The sequence below is a fragment of the Nicotiana tomentosiformis genome, chromosome 5 (genome assembly GCF_000390325.3).
Source record: "Nicotiana tomentosiformis chromosome 5, ASM39032v3, whole genome shotgun sequence".
NCBI lineage: Eukaryota > Viridiplantae > Streptophyta > Magnoliopsida > Solanales > Solanaceae > Nicotiana > Nicotiana tomentosiformis.
Genome location: NC_090816.1, coordinates 66,093,361 through 66,115,565, shown reverse-complemented (window position 1 = coordinate 66,115,565; position 22,205 = coordinate 66,093,361). Strand labels below are relative to the sequence as shown.

Sequence of the window (22,205 nt, the reverse complement as noted above, 5' to 3'; positions counted from 1 at the left end):
AGAATGAGATTGCTTTCGTTTTGTTCGCAAGTGCCACCAGTGTCAGATTCACAGTGATTTAATTCACTCAACTCCTTCAGAGTTGTATCCTATGTCGGCTCCTTGGCCTTTTGTTTCTTGGGTAATGGACGTCTTTGGCCCAATCGAGCCAAAAGCTTCAAATGGGCACAGATTCATCTTAGTTGCAATTGATTACTTCACCAAATGGGTGGAAGCTATTACATTGAAAGCAGTTACCAAGAAAGCAGTAGTAGACTTTGTTCACTCCAACATCATATGTCGTTTCGGTATTCCAAAAATCATTATCACAGATAATGCTGCTAATTTGAATAGTCATCTGATGAAGGAGGTATGTGAACAATTTAAAATTGAGCATCGCAATTCTACTCCTTATCGGCCCAAAGATAGTACAGTTGTTGAAGCTACGAATAAGAACATCAAGAAGATTCTTCGGAAGATGGTCCAAGGGTCTAGACAATGGCACGAGAAACTGCCTTTTGCTTTTTTGGGATACCGGACAACTATTTGTACATCAGTTGGCGCAACGCCCTACTTATTGGTTTATGGCACTGAAGCAGTTATACTTGCTGAAGTTGAGATTCCCTCTCTCCGAATCATTGTTGAAGCAGGGATCGAGGACACTGACTGGGTCAAGTCCCGATTGGAACAGTTGAGTTTGATTGATGTAAAGCATTTGGCGGCAGTTTGTTTTGGTTAGTTATACCAACAAAGAATGGCACGCGCTTACAATAAGAAAGTGCGCCCAAGACAATTCGAGGTCGGACAACTTGTTTTGAAATGTGTCTTTCCGCACCAGGAAGAAGCAAAAGGAAAGTTTGCCCCGAATTGGCAAGGTCCTTACCTCATTCTCAGGTTGGGATGACGAAAGGTTATTATTCTCGCTACCCAAACACTGGTCAACCCTAGTTAGCCCTTTGAAGCCTTGTTTATATTTCCTTGTTTTCCCTCATTTGGAACCAATGCACTTAATCAAAATAATAATAATAAATATATACATATATATTAAAAAAAATGAAAAATTCAAAAAAATAATCATCACCAAAACAAGTTCATGTTAATTGAACTACGTCCGACCTAATTTCAAAACAATACGTAGGCAGCCTCACTCTGGGGTTCGGTCATACCAAAACAAAAATTCACATTTCCCCAGTATTCAAAGAAACTGGGGCATGATTTTATTTTATTTTTCGACGGTTGTTTCGTCAAAATGGTTCCAAAAGTTGTAATTCAGTTGAATGGTTCTTTTTTACCTTTCCCTACTAAGACCTTCTGATCAACTTTCGAGAATGCTAAGTAAGTATACTACAGGTGATGCCTCAGCCATTATAAAGAGAAAAAAATAAATGAGAGAGTCTTATTGGTAAAAACCCTCACGGGCACTATAAGGCAATGATGAGTTGAGAGAAAGGCAAATGAGAGAGGTCAATTGGTGAAAACCCACAAAGAGCATCGTTGATCGATTTAAAGCTTCGTACTTCCCATCACAAGCACAGTTAAGACAAAGAGCTCAGTTTCAAATGAAGCATACACCATATTTCGAGAATTAGACAGCTCATGGATCGGGCATCCAGTCCAAAGTGCATGTCATGTTCATTGAAGTTAGCATATACCTCTAGATAAGTCCTTCCATTTTCTTTTCTCCCCTGAAAGGGATGCTTCTTAATTAAGTTGTAATACCTATTAGTTCACTTTCTTGTTTTCTTTCGTATTATTGTTTTTTAGTCCATTTCAGTCTAATTTTGTCAAAGCAAAGCAAAGAAAAGGCCGCAAAATTGGTTACAATTTCCCTGTTATATAAAGCAAAACTTTCTGGGCATAAACAGTATGGGCAAAGGCATAAAGACATCTTTGATTTTCCCTGACGAGCAAAAGGCTTGAAGGACTGAACAATGTTTCAAGGGTCAACAAAAGTTACTCAATTAAAAGTTATTTTGGGAGCAAGGTTGTTTGCACCATAAACACACATGGTGATAGGCGCAAAATAGTCAAGTGTTGATGTTGAGAAAGAAGATCTTCAGAAATTAAAGACAAAACCTACCGGCAATTTGTTCGACCATTGACAGAGTTAGTTTTTCTAACAAGTGTAATGGACACAAGGTCAAGTCGCCCCAGAAATCAAGGCCACAAACTGACCACCATTTTAAAACTAAATTTTTTTTCTTTGTTCAGAACAAGAACAGAACAATTATAGAAAATGGTTCGTGAAAAGACGAACACCACTAAGTGAAGTTCTCAAATCCTTAGTTTTCTTCCAATATACATGTAATCATGTTATTCTTAGTTTCATTATAGGGAATCAATATCCTATCTTTAACATAGGGTACCACATCCCCTGGTCGCATTATTTTCTTCCTACATAGGGTACGACATTCCTTAGTAGACTATTAGAGAGCCAAGAGCCTCATCTTATTTCTAACACAGGGTACTACATCCCCTGGCTGCATTATTTTTTGCCAACATAGGGCACGACATTACCTAATAGCATCTCAGAGTGCCACGAGCCTCATCTTATTGCCAAACACAGGGTACTACATCCCCTGGTTGCATTTTAGTGCCAACATAGGGTACGACATTCCCTAGTAGCATCTCAGAGAGCCACGAGCCTCATCTTATTGCCAAACATAGGGTACTACATCCACTGGTTATATTTTAGTGCCAACATAGGGTACGACATTCTCTAGTAGCATCTTAGAGTGTCACGAGCCTCATCTTATTGCCAACACAGGGTACTACATCCCCTAGTTGCATTACTTTTTGCCAATATAGGGTACGACATTCCCTAGTTGCATCTCAGAGAGCCACGAGCCTCATCTTATTTCCAAACACAGGGTACTACATCCCCTGGTTGCATTTTAGTGCCAACATAGGGTACATCATTCCCTAGTAGCATCTGAGAGAGCCAAGAGCCTCATCTTATTGCCAAACATAGGGTATTACATCCCCTGGTTACATTATTATTGCCAACATAGGGTACGACATTCCCTAGTAGCATCTCAGAGTGCCCCTAGCCTCATTTTATTGCCAACATAGAGTACGACACTCCCTAGTAGCATCTCAGAGTGCCACGAGCCTTATCTTATTGCCAACGCAGGGTACTACATCCCCTGGTTGCATTTTATTGCCAACATAGGGTACGACATTCCCTAGTAGCATCCCAGAGTGCCACGAGCCTCATCTTATTACCAACACGGGGTACTACATCCCCTGGTTGCCTTCCATCTTGTTAACATAGGGTATGACATCCCCTATTATCAGAAAAAAGCCCATTTCTCTTTCAATTCTTCATTCTGCTATAGCAAAGATAATTTTGTGTTTTTAATAACTCACAAAAAATTTCTAGTGCAAACAGAGCAGAAAATTTTTGTTCGTTTTTTTTTTGTGATGGTTTGTAGGTTTTTCTGCAAAGTACGGATTGGATGTGTAAAAAAAATAATATTCCGGCTCTCGCCAGAGAAAGTGGAACATTTGATCTCAATACCAGCCGAACCAGCTTTGACATAATGCATGCAGAGACATATGATTTCAAGATCCATCTTCTTATCACCTGATCAAGAAGCAGGCCTGTGAGAATATTTCATAGTGTGATCAAGAGCATCAAATTTCAGTCTAAAGTCAATGGGGAAGTAGATCAAGAATCAAGACGAGATTCCAGAGGGTATTTAGATAGGAATTTTGTAACTCTTAGATTTCAAGAGTATGTAATTTTCTTTTCATTTTGATGTAATAGTAGGAACCGTGGATCGGAACCTCGACGGAACCTAATGGACTCTCCATCTAAGTATACTCCATCACTCTTCTTCCACTTGAACTACACGTGACATGATTACCTTATAACCCGGGATATGTAGGCTGCCTAAAATCAAGGCTCGGTCACAACTTTTTCTTTTATCTTCTTTTCCTTTTTAAATAATAATGAGGTCAAAAATCAATCACTTTGTTCATTTTCTTTGCCTGAAAACTCTTCATGTTTTCAAGAAAAGAGGGGCATGCTGTGAACAACTAATTTTTGACCCCACCCAAATTCTATACTATTTTAGTGTAAATATCTCTTTAGGGCCTAATCTTAATTAAAAAAATATAAAAAAATAAAAACTACAAAAATATTTGCATATATATATATATATATATATATATATATATATATATATATATATATATATATATATATATATATATATATATATATATATAGTTTCTAGTATCATTTAAAGTAACATGTAAATATTTAGTTTTCCTATATTGTAAGAAATATTGGTTATTCTTCTTATCTTCATAATTTAATTATCTTTTAAAATAAAAGACAAAAAAAAAGATTCAAAATGAACTAAAATCACGTTAAAGTTATGAAGTTTGTTATCAAAATTTATTTAAAAATCTCATTTTATTTTTAAAAAAAAACCATAACCCCATTTTCCCCTCTCCCTCACGTCTTTCTCACCCCCACACTCCCACTCCCTCACGTCATATGCACACACAATGCACAATCTCCATAATTCCTATTCAATAATCCATCACACGGTTAAAAATACAGGGGGTAATGCATAAATAATGGACAAAACACTATCCCAAAAGAAAAAAAGAAAGAGGAGGAAGAGAACTGATGGAGGAAGATTTGGAAAAAGGACAAAAAATTAAGAAAGAAGAAAAAGAACGTGAAAGTGAGAACGAAAGGGATAAAGAAAGCAAATTAAAATCTCACCCAAAACCACCACTGCGCAGCCAAAAACTCAGCACCAAACCACCATTGGGCAACCACAAAATCAGCACCAAACCACCACAAAATAGCCCCATAGCTAAAATTTTGGTTGAAGTCGAGTTTTCTGTTGGTTAAAAGTCGAGGTCGGGTTCGAGGATTTGTTCGTTTCCTGTCATTGGTTCAATATCGGCCCTATTCTCTATTGTTACACAGTTAACTTTTGAGGTTTTGTTTTGAATCAAGTATTGGAGGAGACTCCGGCTAAACAATCTCTTAAAGGTTCCATTTCTTGTTTTAGATTTTATTCTGTTTCGACAAAGTTGCCAGTTTGATGAATACTTTTGACTGATTCATTGCCTCTTTGCCAATATTTTTCCCCCCTTTTGTTTTTACATGTGAATTGGTTTGTTTACTTCTCTTATGGTGTTATTGAGATTATTGACATTGAGTACTTAAATGGCCTATTTGAATTTTCCTGGTTGGTCATTGAGGTAGATTTTGTATTCAAATACATTTTGTTCTTAACGTGAATGGGTTTATCTTGAATAGGTGTAATTAATTTCCAGCTTAGCGTATTTTGCTTTTCTTTTGTCTATTAGATGAAATGTAAAGATAATGAGTAGTAACATAAGGATACATGTTTGGAGATTATAGTTTGAAATAAGAGATTAGATTAATTTATTAAAACCATACTGTGATAGAGAAGTTGCCTTAAAAATTACAGCTTGTTACACTAATAAGACGTGATAGTGATTTGAGTTTAATGATAGTAAGATACGAGTCAAACGAATCCATCTGTGATTAATATTCTAATTCTTGAATGCACTATGATGCTTTAGGCATGTTCTTAGTTGATCAAATCATCGTAGTTATGTATACGTTTGCGTGACATAATTACGATTTCCAAAATTAAAACCAAGGTATGCATTCGCGCGACTTTGACCGAGCAATATTAATAATAATAAAGTGTTATTAATTGTGTACGCGTATGCGTGACATGATTCTGGACACACCAAATAAAAAGAGTACACGTACGCGTGACTCGTTTCAAGATACTTCCATAATCACGAATAATCAAGCAATTAAAAGCGGTAAAAGTTAAAACACACATAGGTTCTAAAACACGTAATAATCCGTTAATTAAGCCAGATATATGATTGTAAAGTGACCGTGCTAAAACCACGAAACTCGGGAGTGCCTAATACCTTCTCTCAGGTTAACAGAATTTCTTACCCGGTCTTCTGTATTCTCGGACCAACAAATAGAGTCAATTTTCTCGATTTGGGATTCTAAAATAAGCCGGTGACTTGGGACACCATAAATATTCCAAGTGGCGACTCTGGAATAAATAAATAATCCCATTTTAAATAATGTCACTTAAATTGGAAAAACTCCTTTGGCACCATCCCTTGGTAAAAAGGAGGTGTGATAACCATTCCAATGTACGAGGACATGATACTGAAGATTGTTTTAAGCTGAAAAGTAAGATTAAAATGCTGGTCAAGAGCGGATCCATCCAATGCACTCCGGCGCCACCCAATGTGAATTGCAATCTGCTGCCAAATCACTGAAACCAGGGAGTTAACATGATCACATTGAACGAAGAGTATGACCTAAAGGGAACGATTGTCACTATAAGAAATGCAAAAGCCGCCAGGATCCCTCCTCAAAGGGCTCCAATGATTACAGTAAAAGTGAGACCTAAAGTGACTGTTCAGACTAATCAGCGACAATCTGCCGTTGCTACAAAAAACGAGGAAGGTCGGGAGTACAAAACCGTCCCATGGACGTACCAGCAAAAGGGAAAGGCCAAAATGATAGACTCGGTCGTAGCCCATGGTATGACTAGGTCTGGGAGATGCTACGCTCCTGAAGATGTCAATTGAGGGAAATCGGGATGAGAGCAAATTCAAAGAAGGAACATAACATACCTAGAAGCTGCCGAGTTTTGGAAGAGAATGTCAAACAAAGAGTATTCTTTGGAGGAGCAGCTGAAGAAAACTCCAGCACAGATATCAATCATGGATCTATTAATGAGTTTCAACAATTATAAGGATTCACTGTTGAAAGTACTAGGTGGGGTAAGTATACCAAGTAACACCACTAGTGAAGCGCTGGCCGCGACAATTGGTAAAATGGTTGAAGAAAACATGATCACTTTTAGAATAGATGAACTTCCTGTCGAAGGTGCAAGTCAGAACAGGGCTCTTCACATCACTGTCAAATGGGGGGACAAAGTGGTGTCCAGGGTGTTAGTCGATGGAGGGTCAAGAGTCAATTTGTCTTCTCTCCACCCTATGGGAGTTAGGGATTCATTTTAAGGAAGTCAAGGAAAGCCACGTGAGGGTGAGAGCCTTTAATGGTTCGCAAAAGGATGTTATTGGAGAAATTTATTTGGCCTTGCAGATCGGGCCGGTCGAATCCCCCATATTGTTTCAAGTAATGGACATATCCTCTTCCTACAACTTGCTTCTGGGAAGGCCCTGGATACATATGGCAGGGGTCGTGCCATCTACTTTGTACCAATGCATTAAACTTGAGTGGGGATGTCAGGAGATCATGGTTCATGGCGAGTGGGGTCATTCCGCCTATTTGGAGTATGTTGTTTCGTTCATTGTAGGGCTAGATGGAGTTGCTTTCCATGCAGTGAAAATCTTGCAGACTACCGAGATGGAAGAGACTGAACAAACTTAGGAATGCAGTTGCCGTATAGATCTAAGATGGCTATAAGGGAGATGATGAAATATGGATACAGGCCAGGAACAAGGCTAGGAGCCAGGTCGGACGAAATCACAGAGACAATTAAACATAATGGGCAGAAAGGAAGGGCCGACATAAGATATCAGCCTCCGGAAGGGAAAGCTTGAACCGTTAGCTCCGGTAAAATTATTTTTGTGCTAGAGCATGTTTCAAGTCCGGGTCATAGTTCAGTGTCAGAAGAAGATATCATCGATGGGATGGGAAAGCTGTTCACGAATATGATTGAAGAATGCTGCGAAAGGACTGACATCAAGACACCGACTATCAGGGATGCCAAACCAGAGAAAAAACTACGGAATTGGACCGCCAGTCCATCTTTTGTTCGCTGGGAGTCTTGGTAGAATGGAAATGTAAAAGTTTTCTTTTGAAAAGCTCACGGTCAATTAAGGCTTGCACTGTGTCTGTACCTTTTTATCATTTGCCTCTTTTGAATGCTTAAGATGTTCCTCGTTTGATGAAATAAAAAGAATTATTTTCTCAAATATTGCAATTTTATTCACCACTTTATTTATACTTAGCTTTTCTTTTCAGTAATCAAACTGCTAAAAACTCGCATTCCGTGATTATGACATGTAACGAAACCGTTGAGCGTAATGACCCAGATTATGAGGAGTATGACGAGAGCATGCTGCCCGACAATCTCCCGCAGGAGATCAAGCAGTTGTAGAGTCAGAAAAATCCCAACCTCGAACAAACGGAAGTGGTCAATCTTGGAAGTGAAGAAGATGTAAAAGAAACCACAATCAATATTCACCTAGAAGCCGAGCAGGAGGAAAAACTGGTAGAGCTCCTCTGATAGTATATCGATGTGTTAGCATGGTCGTATGATGACATGCCAGGATTAAGTACTGACATTGTCTCGCATCGATTGCCCATCGATCCTACCAGGCCACCGGTCAAGCAGAAACCTAGAAAATTCAAACCCGATTTAAGTCTGAGGATAAATGAAGAAGTGACCAAGCAGATAGAAGCAAATATAGTAAGGGCCACCAACTACCCAAGCTAGTTGGCAAACATCGTCCCAGTACCCAAGAAAGACAGAAGAATCAGAATATGCATGGATTACTGAGATCTCAATAAAGCTAGTCCAAAAGACTATTTCCCTCTACCAAATATCCACATCCTCACACACAACTGTGTGAAGCATGAGCTGTAGTCGTTTATGGATTGTTTCTCTGAGTACCACCAAATCTTGATGCATGCGGAAGATGCAGAGAAGACATCCTTCACCATACCTTGGGGAGCTTATTGTTATAGAGTCATGTTGTTCGGTCTCAAGAACGCCGGCGCCACCTACATGAAGGCCATGATGACCCTCTTTCATGACATGATTCATAAGAAGATTGAAGTGTATATGGATGATGTCATCATAAAGTCTCAAAAGAGTTCGGAGCACTTGGACGATTTGAGGAAATTTTTTGAACGCCTGCGAAGGTACAGTTTGAAATTGAACTCAACAAAGTGGGCGTTCGGAGTCCCCGCCGGAAAGCTGTTAGGCTTCATTGTAAGAAGGAAGGGAATAGAACTGGACCCATCAAAAATCAAGGCTATTCAGGAATTGCCACCACCAAAGAACAAGAAAGATGTCATGAGTTTCCTGGGTAGATTGAATTACTTCAGCCGCTTCATAGCCTTGTCCACAGTAATCTATGAACCCATTTTCAAGTTGCTGAAGAAGGATGCTGCCACAAAATGGACAGAAGAGTGCCAGAAAGCCTTCGATAGAATCAAGGAGTATCTATCAAATCCGCCAGTACTGGTTCCCCTGAACCCGGGAAGCCATTGTTGCTCTACTTGTCAGTCGTGGATAATGCTTTTGGCTGTGTGTTGGGACAACATGACGAAACTGGGAGAAAGGAGCAGATCATCTACTACTTAAGTAAGAAGTTCACGCCATGCGAGGCCAAATATACTTTGAAAGAACGAACTTGTTGTGATCTGACTTGGATTGCCCAAACAACTAAGGCATAACATGTCAGCAAACACTACACATCTAATATCTTGCTTGACCCGCTCAAGTACATCTTCTAGAAGCCAATGCCTACCAGAAAGCTAGCTAAATGGAAAAGTCTCCTCAGCGAATTTGACATTGTGTACATAACTCAAAAGGCTATCAAAGGACAAGCTTTAGCTGACCACCTCGCAGAGAATCCGGTGGATGGGGATTACGAATCGCTTACCACATATTTTCCCGATGAAGAATTGTTATTTGCTGGAGAAGATATTGCAGAATCGCACCCTGGATGGAGGATGTTTTTCGATGGAGCAGAAAACTTCAAAGGAGTCAGAATTGGGGTAGTCCTGATTTTGGAATCTGGATAGCACTATCCAGCATCAGCAAAGATAAGATTCCCTTGTACCAATAATATGGCTGAATACGAAGCATGCACCCTTGGAATCAGAATGGCAGTCGACATGGACATCAAAAAACTTTTGGTCATAGGAGATTCCGATCTGTTGATACACTAAGTCCAAGGGGAATAGTCCACCAAGAATGTCAAGATACTTCCGTACCTGCACTGCATGAAGGACTTGTGCAAGAAGTTCACAAAGATTGAGTTCAAGCATGTCCCCGGGATTTAGGACGAGTTTGCTGGCTCTCGAAACCCTATCATCTATGATTCAACATTTAGACAAGAACTACATCGACCCTATCGAGGTAGAGATCAGGGATCAACATGCCTATTGCCTCCATGTAGATGAAGAACCAGATGGTAAGCCATGGCATCACGACATCAATAAATTCCCTGCGATTAGAGAACATCCGGAGAATGCTACTAATAGTCAAAAGCGAGCCCTTAGGAGGCTGGCCAACCACGTTTTCCTCAAAGGGGAAGTCCTGTACATGAGGACCCCAGACTTAGGTTTGTTGATATGTGTGGACGCCGCTGAGGCAACCAGACTTTTGGAGGAGATACATGCAGGAACGTGTAGACCCCACATGAATGGGTTCACATTAGCCAAGAAGATCTTGAGAGCCGGATATTTTTGGATGATGATGGAAAGCAACAGTATCCACTACATGCAGAAGTGTCACCAGTGCCATATTCACAGGGATTTCATCCAGCTTCCGCCGAATGAGTTGAACGTAATGGGTTCACCCTGGCCGTTCACCACTTGGGGCATGGACGTGATTGGACCTTTAGAGCCCACCGCATCAAATGGACATCATTTCATCTTGGTAGCTATTGACTATTTCACTAAATGGGTCGAGGCATCTACTTACAAGGCCGTCACAAAGAAGGTAGTGGCAGATTTTGTCTGAAACAACAACGTCTGCAGATTTGGGATACCGGAGTCTATCATCACTGACAATGCCGCTAACCACAACAGCGACCACATGAGAGAAATATACGAGAAGTTCAGAATCGTCCACTACAATTCCACAGCCTACAGACCACAAATAAATAGAGCAGTCAAGGCATCCAGCAAGAATATCAAGAGAATTCTACGGAAGATAGTGGACAATCACAGACAATGGCACAAGAAACTACCTTTTGCTTTACTTATTTATCGGACTACCATGAGGACATCCACTAGGGAAATGCCGTACATGTTAGTATACAACACTAAAGCTGTGATACCTGCGGAGGTCAAAATACCATCTTTAAGGTTCATTCAAGAAGCAAAATTGGACGACGTAGAATGGATACGGGTCAGAAAAGAGCAACTCATGCTCATTGACGAGAAAAGAATGGATGCAGTATGTCTTGGTCAGTTATATCAGAACAGGATGGACAATGCATTTAACAAGAGAGTGAAGCCTCGCCAGTTTGCACTGGGGCAGTTGGTCTTGAAGAAACTCTTTCCCCGCCAAGAGGAAGCCAAAGGAAAGTTCACACCAAATGTCATGCCCCAAACTCGGAAAGCGCGACCGGTGCCCAACCGAGTGAACCCGGTCAAGCAAGCCTGTTAGACGCTTTCTACCCAACACACCCATGATCAAGAGAAGACATGATTTCGTTAATTAGACAGTAGGGAGATCATGTACACAATACTAAATCATTTCATTAGTTACTTCACTTTTAAGTTTCAAAATACACATATTCTTATAGTTTGAGTGGAACAAGTGATCAAAACACAACCTAACTTGTTTGAATTTTCTAGCACCCATGTACAACTCACATAGTGTTTACGGACCCTCTAAAAGATACAAAAGAGTATTATGATAGTGCCGGTAATAAGGCCCCGGCTATACCTCGAGACGTGATAAAAATATGAACAAAAGATACAATACGTGACCCCGGGATGAAGTGGGGCTCACCAAGTCTGCTGGGAAGAGGATGTACCACTATCGCTGATCAATATTGCCTGCTGTGGAACCACCTACATCCATTTAAAGATGTAGCGCCCCCGACAAAAGGGACGTTAGTACTGTCGAATAGTACTAGTATGTAAAACTAAACACCATCTCAATAGAATGAATAATAATACAAGAGGGAACAATCAAGAATTCAATACGAGCTTCAAATAATACTAAAACATCAAGTTAAGGATCACATAAGGTTTCAAGTCAATTTCCATGTTATTAGGTTGGGTGATCTTTAATGCCGATATATCATAATTCACAATACCATCGTATTCTTAAACGGAGTCCGATCACGACCCGATCGGCTAGGTCATCTCATTTGAGACATCAATCATAACCACAATTTCATTATAATTTCTAGCACAGTCATCGCCATGTGTGCGGCATGGCGTCCGATCACGGCCCGATCGGCTAGGCCGTCTCACCCGAGACATTACCTTTTTCAATTAATCATCTCACATTATACTTCTTTCATATCCTTTCGATTCATTGGCACTAGTGGCCACAATTATAAAGTCATTCTTGGCACTTGGCCGTATTTCATAATTCCAATTCCCCTTTCCACATTCAAACATCATTATCATTATCAACAACAATAAATCTTCCCACTCAAGACATTATATTCACATATGTGCAATTTGGGAATCTTAGGCACATAAAGGCTTTTCATACAATTTGGCATGACAACCTTTATTTCGATCTTGACTTGAAGTCTTAACATTTTTAACACATATTCCATATTTTGAACACATCCTCAATGATAATGTGATATGATGAAGCATTTACAATACATATTGAGCATATATCTTTCAACACAAGCACATTCGGAATAGCCAATTTTATTATGATCAATTTGGGACTTACACCAATTACATAAACACCATGGGATTCGATTCTAAGAAGAAGGAGGTTTAGCCAACATACCTCAATTGAGCTTCCTTTAAACTATAAAACATTCTGAAATTCTTAGCAACTTCGATCTATTTTAGAAATATAAAAAGTTGGACCAAAATTAGGAAGATGGTCATGATTCGAGCTCATTATCAAACACTAGGTGTGCTTTAATGTTTTTAAGGCCCTTTTGTGAAAGATTCCATCATTTCCCAACCCATTCTCTATCATATTTTGCTCACAACCTTTCCACATTCTTTGATAACACATGCATGCAAGATAACAACCCCCACACCCAAGAATTGTCTTTCTAATTAACCCATTTTTTGTAAATTTTCGAAATTGGGAGCTAGGACATAGATTTTTACCTTTAGGATGAAGACTTTCTTTGTTAATCCTTAATGATTGAGCAAGAATTGATGGATAATAGGTTGAAGGTTACTCCCCCACACTAAGCACTCTTTCTCACTCTAAAAGTATCAAATATTTGCTCAAATTTGACTATGGCATATGTTTTATCGAAGCAGGTTCGGGTTATAAGAACCCAAAAATGAATCCACGGGACACAATCAGCGGTCGCATATGCGACCACATAATGATTCTGCGGTCTGCGAAATGACCCCGAAAAATGGCCTTTAGAATTGAGCTGGCCTGCTTCACTCTGCGGCCGTTATGCAACCCGCAGACCTGTTCTGCGGTCATATAACGCACCGCAGAATCTCCCTCCGTAAAACTTCTAAGGCTGATTGTGCGACAAAAGTGCAGCTTGCGAAATAGTTGTGCGGTCGCATAACTGGCCGCAAAATTGTCATAAAAAATGGCCCAAGTAGCTGCTTCACTCTGCGGCCATTCTGTGGCCCGTAGAGTTATTATGCGGCCGCATAATGGGCCGCGAAAATGCCTAACTCTGCAAAATATTTTCCTTCAACTCTCCAGCGCATTGTTCAATCCAAAAAGTATGAACCCCAATTTTTAGGAAATATTTTACAAGGCCTTACATCCTCCCCCACTTAAGATCATTCGTCATCGAATGAGGATTAAGGCTCACTATTAGCATCCTATGCAACTCAGTTTTCATACCACACACCAGCAGCCCGAAATTCGACTAACTCCCTAAATTTTCAAATATTTCGCCAGAGTTTCCCCTGTAACTAGGCCTATCCACATGTCAGAGAGCCCCAGAAACATATCCTCAATATATATATATGTATAATCCAATGACGTAACATAACTCATAACAACACCAACCGTGGCCTCACATACAATATATTTAGAAAGAAGCACCTTTACATTAACTGAACAAGTGATACAAGAATCCATAGGCAATAGTTCTTATAGAAAGGTTACATAGCTTATACAAACAAGTAAGGATACTTCTTTTTCATCTCTTCCTCGGCCTCCCAAGTAGCCTCTTCAACCTGCTGGTTTCGCCACAACACCTTCACGGAAGTAATTTCTTTAATCCTCAACTTTCAGACTTGCCTATCAAGAATGGCAACTAGAATTTATTCATATGACAGTTCTTCATTAACCTCAATGGTCTCAACCGGCACAATAGCTGACGGATCTCCAACTACCTTCTTCAACATAGACACATGGAATACCGGGTGCACTAATGACATCTCGGGTAGTAGCTCAAGCTTGTACACCACCTAACCAATCCTCTGAATGATTTTGTACGGCCCGACATACCTCGCACTCAATTTCCCTTTCCTTCCAAACCGCATTATACCCTTCATGGGGGAAACCTTCAAGAATACCCAATCATCTTCCTTGAACTCTAAGTCTCTGCGACAAACATCCGAATAGGATTTTTGACGACTCTGAGCACTTTTCAACCGCACTTTAATGATTTTAAACTTTTCTATAGCCTGATGCACGAGGTTTGGTCCTATTAACTCAGCTTCCCCAATCTCGAACCACCCAATGGGAGATCTACATCTCCTACCATATAATGCCTCAAATGGTGCCATCTGAATACTAGCATGAAAGCTGTTGTTATAAGCAAACTCTAGGAGTAGCAAATGATCATCCCAGCTACCCTTAAAGTCAAGAACACAAGCACGCAACATGTCCTCAAGTGTCTGAATAGTCCGCTCTGCCTGCCCGTCGGTCTGTGGATGGAAGGTTGTACTAAGATTCACCTGAGTACCCAAACCTTGCTGAAATTGCTTCCAAAAATTTGCCGTGAAATGAGCCCCTCGATCAGAAATGATAGAAACTAGAGTGCCATGTAGCCTGACTATTTTCTTGATATACAACTGAGCATACTGTTCCGCTGTGTCGATAGATTTAATTGGAAAGAAGTGTGCTGATTTCGTGAGCCGATCCACAATCACCCAAATTGATTCAAACTTGTGCGGAGAGTGTGGTAATCCTACCACAAAATCCATATTAATCATTTCCCACTTCCACACTGGAATTTCTATGTTCTATGCCAACCCACCAGGCCATTGGTGTTCGGCCTTCACTTGCTGACAATTCGGACATCTTTCCACAAAGTCCGCCATATTTATTTTCATGTCACTCCACCAATAAACTTCCTTGAGATCATGATACGTCTTCGTAGAACCTGGGTGCACGGAATACCTATAAGTGTGAGCCTCGATCATGATTCTTTCCCGGAGACCATCTACATTTGGAACACATAGTCGCCCTTGGTACCTTAGTGTACCATCATCCATACCAAGAGTACAAGCCTTAGTTTTGTGTTTTTGAATCCCCTCCTTCAGTTGTACCAACAATGGATCGCCGTACTGCTTCTCTTTGACATCCACATCAAGCAATGATTCAGCCCTATTTTTCACAATTACCCCTCCTTCACTAGAGTCTGCAAGACGAACTCCCAAGCTAGCTAGCTGATGAACCTCCCTGGCCAACGGCCTTCGGCTTGCCTCCAAGTGAGCCAAACTACCCATAGATTTTCGGCTAAGAGCATCCGCCACAACATTGGCTTTCCCCGGGTGATATAGAATATCGATGTTGTAATCCTTGAGTAACTCAAGCCATCTTCTCTGCCTCAGATTCAACTCCTTTTGTTTGAAAATATATTGAAGACTCTTGTGGTCCGTGAATACATCCACATGGACCCCATACAAATTATAACGCCAAATTGTCAATGCAAAAACCACCGCCGCAAGTTCTAAGTCATGTGTTGGATAGTTCTTCTCATGATTCTTGAGTTGCCTAGAAGCATAAGCTATAACGTTGCTGTGTTTCATTAACTCAAACCCAATCCTGATCCTTGAATCATCGCAATATACCACAAACCCATCTATACCCTCTGGCAGGGTCAACACCGGCGCTGTAGTCAACCTTGATTTCAACTCCTGGAAGCTCATTTCACAAGCATCGGACCATTGGAACTTAACCGCTTTTTGAGTCAATTTAGTCAACGGAGAGGCAAAAGTAGAGAACCCCTTCACAAACTTCTTGTAATACCCTGCTAAGCCCAAGAAACTGTGAATCACAGTTAGCGTTATGGGTCTAGGCCAATTCTTCACCGCTGTAATCTTTTGAGGGTCAACCTTAATTCCTTCTCCAGAGACAACATGACCCAAGAATGTGACAGACTCGAGCCAAAATTCACATTTTGAAAATTTCGCGTACAATTGGTGCTGATGAAGAGTCTGCAAAACTGCCTTGAGATGATCGGCATGGTCCTCTCGACCTCGTGAATACACAAGGATATCGTCAATGAATACTATCACAAAGGAATCGAGAAAAGGCTTGAAAACCCGATTCATAAGATCCATGAAAGTCACCGGGGCATTTGTTAGCCCAAAAGACATTACCAGAAATTCAAAGTGCCCATACCGAGTCCTGAAAGGTTTTTTCAGAATATCCTGCTCCCTAATCTTCAATTGGTGGTACCCGGACCATAAATAAATTTTGGAGAAGTACCTAGCACCCTGTAACCGATCAAACAAATCATCTATTCTTGGTAATGGGTATTTGTTTTTTATTGTGACTTTGTTGAGCTGCCGGAAGTCAATACACATCCTTAGTGATCCATCTTTCTTCCTCACAAAGAGAACCGGTGTGCCCCATGGTGGCACACTCGGTCGGATGAAACCCTTCTCTAACAAATCCTTCAATTGTTCCTTTAGCTCCTTCAATTCTGCTGGTGCTATCCTGTAGGGTAGAATAGATAGAGGCTGCATGCCTGGCATCACATCAACCCCAAAATCAATCTCCCTTTCTAGCGGAATCCCAAGGAGCTCATCAAGAAAGACCTCTAGAAATTCATTCACAACTGGCACACACTCGAGTGTAGGTGCCTCAGCATCAGTGTCCGTAACCCGGACCAAATGATAGATACACCCCTTATTAATCATCTTCGTGGCTTAAGATAAGAAATAAACCTACCTTTAGGCATTACATTATCCCCCTTCCACTCAAAAGCTAGCTCATTTGGAAATTCAAACCTCACAGTCCTAGTTCGGCAATCGAGCTTGGCAAAACATGAATAAAGCCAATCCATTCCCATAATTACATCAAAATCGACCATCTCCAATTCAATAAGATAGGCCACGGTGTCTCGACCTCGCACCATGACAACACAACCCCTATAAACCCGTGCATCCACAATAGACTCGCCAACCGGAGTAGATATAGAGAATGGCTCAAGAAGCTGTTCTGGTTCTATCCCAAATTCCATAGCAACATAAAGGGTAACGTACGATAAGGTGGAACTGGGATCAATAAGAGCATATATATCATGAGATTGGACAGTCAATACACCTGTGACAACATCTGGAGAAGCCTATGCACTCTGGCGACTACTCATAACATAGAAATGGATAGGTCCTCCTGAACTCTGCACACCACCCCTATCTACACCACACCCTACTGGTGCTGGAGTACCTCGAGCTGGAGGGGGTACCGAAGATGTAGCAGCTGCAGAACTGGTTAGCTGTATTGTGTTGTGCCCCTGCCCGAACCCTAGCGGGATGAACGACACTCTCTTTGAATAAGACCCCTCAATCCGCACCCGTAACATATAGGTAGGTCCATGTAGAAGATCCCCAAGTGCATCTTCACACACCTCGGGCATGGGGGCCTCCGCTGTTGCTGGAATCTCCCTCCTGATTGGCCCTGCTTCTGGGGTCCTCTGCTGCCCTGATTGGGCCTGAAATGACTCCCCTACTGGCGGTGCACTGGCTGAAGACTGAGCGAAAGACTGGGATGGCCCTGATGACCTTCCCCTAAATGTTGATCTTCCCCCACCAAATGACTCCCCAAAGTTGTCCGCGGACCGGGCCTTGCTTGTACCCTCTCGCTCCATTCTGTTCTTCAACTTACGGTTCTCTGTAGCTTGAGCAAATGCTACCATCTTCCCATATTTCATATCTGAATTCAAGGCAGTTGTAGCGGCCTCATTGATAACTAAGGGGCTAAGGCCCTGTACAAACCGACGCACTCTAGCCTCCAAAGTGGGCAATATGAGAATGGCATATTTAGACAGACGCACGAACTCCATGTGATACCCCCACACACTCTTACTTCCTTGCTTAAGGTTCTCAAACTCTACGACAGGAGCTTTCCTAGTCTCAGCCGGCAAGAAATGGTCTATGAAAACGTTAGCAAACTCACTCCACCTTGTTAGATGGCTCCCATCCTCCCAAGAGTCCTCCCACAGCTCAAACCAAGAATAGGCCACCCCTTTCAAGTGTTAGGCGGCCAACTCCACTCCCTCCGTCTCAGTAGTGCGCATAACCCGGAGAGTCTTATGCATCTCATCAATGAAGTCCTGTGGGTCCTCTTCGGAATTAGCACCTGTGAACACTGGAGGATCCAACTAAAGAAACCTGTTCATCCTGGAACCACTAGAATCCCCTTGTTGGCTAGAAGAAGTGGGTGCAACATTTGATCTCTGGGCTTGAAAAGCCACTATCTGTGTCAGCATCTAGATAGCTCCCCTAAGATCCCCGTCAGAAATACCAGAACCGGAAGCTGGGGCTGGAGGTGGAACCAAAATATCAGTTGGAGGAACTGCTGCACCCTCAGTAGGTGCAGGAACTGGTGTGGCCTGGTCAGGTGTAGTGGAATCAGGCAGTGTAGTAGTCGGGGGATTATCCCTACCCCTCGGGTATTCACTCACATCACCAAATAAAGGGTTAATTGCCACTCCTGAGGCGGCATTGGCTCTTTGGCCAGTTCTTGCTCTCTTCTTATGTGCCATGTACTGAAAGTTAAAGGAATGCACGAGTTAGAGGACGAACAGTTTCACAATCAGTTTCATCGCACGATCCAGAATATCAAAGAAGTGTATTATTCCTAAATGTCCAAGTAGCCTCCAACTTATAGATGTGATCGACAACACACAGATAAGGAGGACTCTACTAGATACGGCTCCGAGACATCCTAGGACACTTTAAAATCTTAGGCTATGATACCAAGTTTGTCACGCCCCAAACTCGGAAAGCGCGACCGGTGCCCAATCGAGTGAACCCGATCAAGCAAGCCTATTAGATGCTTTCTACGCAATGCACCCATGATCAAGAGAAGACATAATTTCATTAATTAGATAGTAGGGAGATCATGTGCACAATACTAAATCATTTCATTAGTTACTTCACTTTTAACTCTCAAAATATACATATTCTTATAGTTTGAGTGGAACAAGTGATCAAAACACAACTTAACTTGTTTGACTTTTCTAGCACCCATGTACAACCCACATAGTGTCTACGAAGTCTCTAAAAGATACAAAAGAGTGTTATGATAGTGCCGGTAATAAGGCCCCGGCTATACCTCGAGACGTGATAATAATATGAACAAAAGATACTATACGTGACCCTGGGATGAAGTGGGTCTCACCAAGTCTGCTGGGAAGAGGATGTACCACTATTGCTGATCAACACTACCTACTATAGAACCACCTGCATCCATTTAAAGATGTAGCGCCCCCGGCAAAAGGGACGTTAGTACTGTCGAATAGTACTAGTATGTAAAACTAAACACCATTTCAATAGAATGAAATAATAATACAAGGGGGAACAATCAAGAATTCAATAAGAGCTTCAAACAATACTAAAACATCAAGTTAAGGATCACATAAGTTTTCAAGACAATTTCCATGTTATTAGGTTGGGTGATCTTTAGTGCCGATATACCATAATTCACAATACCACCGTATTCTTACACGGAGTCCGATCACAACCCGATCAACTAGGTCGTCTCATTTGAGACATCAACCATAACCACAATTTTATTATAATTTCCATCACAGTCACCACCATGTGTGCGGCATGGCATCCGATTACGGCCCGATCGACTAGCCTGTCTCACCCGAGACATTACCTTTTTTAGTAAATCATATCACATCATACTGCTTTCATATCATTTCGATTCATTGGCACTATTAGCTAGAATTATAAAGTCATTCTTGGCACTTGGCCGTATTTCATAATTCCAATTCCCCTTTTCACATTCAAACATCATTATCATTATCAACAATAATAAGGCTTCCCATTAATATTAAATTCACATATGAGCAATTTGGGAATCTTAGGCACATAGAAGCTTTTCATACAATTTGTCATAACAACCTTTATTTTGATTTTGACTTGAAGTCTTAACATTTTTAACACGTATTCCATATTTTGAACACATCCTCAATGATAAGGTGATATGATGAAGAATTTACAATACATATTGAGCATATATATCCTTCAACACAAGCACATTCGGAATAGCCAATTCTATTATGATCAATTTGGGACTTACACCAATTACATGAACACTATGGGATTCGATTCTAAGAAGAGGGGGGTTTAGCCAACATACCTCAATTGAGCTTCCTTTAAACTATAAAGCGTTCCGGAAATCTTAGCAACTTCGATCTATTTTAGAAATATAACAAGTTGGACCAAAATTAGGAAGATGGTCATGATTCTAGCTCATTTGAGCACATTATCAAACACTAGGTGCGCATTAATGTTTTTAAGGCCCTTTTGTGAAAGATTCCATCATTCCTCAATCCATTCTCTACTAGTTTTAGCTCACAAACTTCCCACATTCTTTGATAACACATGCATGAAAGATAAGAAACCCCCACACCCAAGAATTATTTTCTAATTATCCCATTTTTTGTAAATTTTTGAAATTGAGAGCTATGACATAGATTCTTACCTTTAGGATGAAGACTTTCTTTGTTAATCCTCAATGATTGAGCAAGAATTGATGGATAATAGGTTGAAGGTTATTCCCCCCACACTAAGCACTCTTTCTCACTCTAAAAGTATCGGAAAATTGCTCAAATTTGACTATGGCATATGTTTTATCGAAGTAAGGTCGGGTTATAAAAACCCAAAAATGAAGCCCTGGGACAAGATCTGCAGTCGCATATGCGACCGCATAATTTTTTGCGGTCCGCAAAAAATGGCCTTCTAAACTGGGTTGTCCTGCTTCACTTTGCGGCCGTTATGCGGCCCCGCGGACCTCTTCTTAGGTCGCATAATGTGCCGTAGAACCTCCCTCAACAAAAATTCTTAGGCTGATTGTGCGACAAAAGTGCGGCCCTTGAAATGGTTGTGCGGTCGCATAACTGGCCGCGAAATTGTCATAAAAAATGGCCCAAGTAGCTGCTTCACTCTGCGGCCATTCTTCGGCCCGCAGAGTGATTATGCGGCCGCATAATGGGCTGCGAAAATGCCTAACTCTGCAAAAATATTTTTCTGCAACTCCCCAGTGCATTGTTCAATCCAAAAAGTCCGAACTTCGGTTTTTTGGGGAATATTTTATAGGGCCCTACACCAAACTGGCAAGGTCCTCACGTGGTTCACTGAGCAATATCGGGTAGAGCTCTAATCATGGCAGAAATGGATGAAAGAGTCAACACGAAGCTTATCAACTCAGACGCAATCAAGAGATACTATGTTTAAGGACAAATAGAGTTAGGTTTTTGCTGTAACAGAACTACGTTCAACCTGACTTCCCACGGAGGGATACGTAGGCAACCCATGTAGGGTTCGGTTTCTTTCCTCCCTTTCTCTTGTAATAGAAAAACCAAATATCACTTTGGTATGTTGCCGAGGAACTATGCCGACTTGATTTCCTCATAAAGGAATACGTAGGCAATCCTCATTGGATTCAATCGTCTTTTGTAATTGAAGTACGTTCTGGCCTGATTTCATTTGGATACGTAGGATGTCTGAGTCAGACTCATCCATTTTCATTCTTAATGTCATCATTTTACATCTGTTATAATTGAACTATGCTTTGACCTGATTCCATTTGGATACTTAGGCAAACTGAAAGGGTTCGGTCATAACCTTAGGAAAATCATTGTAATGCATTAGTTCAAATTAGGATGCAGTCATGATAGCAAGTAGTCGTGTTGTCAGAAGCATCACGGAAGATCGATATCAACGGGAAAAAGTTTTCAAGAGGATATGCTCATGCGTGGAGAATCTTTCATAACATGTCATAATCCAGAACGACGACATTTGCCTTAAAAACAAAGTATTTTCAAAATGTTTTCTAAAAATATATATATACAGTAATTTATTCCATCTACCAAAC

The 22,205-nt window shown here is 41.0% G+C and overlaps 3 protein-coding genes across 3 annotated transcripts; 2 read left to right on the top strand and 1 right to left on the bottom strand.

Annotated features, from left to right (window-relative positions):
* Positions 1–10,043: 10,043 nt before the first annotated feature.
* Positions 10,044–10,742, top strand: LOC138892506 (uncharacterized). Its single transcript, XM_070176229.1, has one exon. It carries the CDS (start codon positions 10,044–10,046, stop codon positions 10,740–10,742), a length of 699 nt encoding a protein of 232 aa, XP_070032330.1.
* A 75-nt stretch (positions 10,743–10,817) lies between these two features.
* LOC138892505 (uncharacterized) lies at positions 10,818–11,393 on the top strand. Its single transcript, XM_070176228.1, has one exon. It carries the CDS (start codon positions 10,818–10,820, stop codon positions 11,391–11,393), a length of 576 nt encoding a protein of 191 aa, XP_070032329.1.
* Positions 11,394–15,109: 3,716 nt separating this feature from the next.
* On the bottom strand, positions 15,110–15,595 carry LOC138892504 (uncharacterized). The gene is made up of 2 exons (XM_070176227.1): positions 15,352–15,595; positions 15,110–15,249 (listed from the first exon to the last, which is right to left on the bottom strand). The coding sequence occupies exons 1-2, from the start codon at positions 15,593–15,595 to the stop codon at positions 15,110–15,112; spliced, it is 384 nt and encodes a 127-aa protein (XP_070032328.1).
* Between the last annotated feature and the right edge of the window lie 6,610 nt (positions 15,596–22,205).

Excerpts from the sequence above, each read along its gene's own strand:
- LOC138892506 (XM_070176229.1), top strand. The coding sequence starts at position 10,044 with ATGTCCCCGGGATTTAGGACGAGTTTGCTGGCTCTCGAAACCCTATCA.
- LOC138892505 (XM_070176228.1), top strand. The coding sequence starts at position 10,818 with ATGAGAGAAATATACGAGAAGTTCAGAATCGTCCACTACAATTCCACA.
- LOC138892504 (XM_070176227.1), bottom strand. The coding sequence starts at position 15,595 with ATGGGTAGTTTGGCTCACTTGGAGGCAAGCCGAAGGCCGTTGGCCAGG. Across the intron at positions 15,250-15,351 it reads TACTCTTGGTATGGATGATG|GTTCTACGAAGACGTATCAT; the intron begins GTACACTAAGGT and ends CCGTGCACCCAG.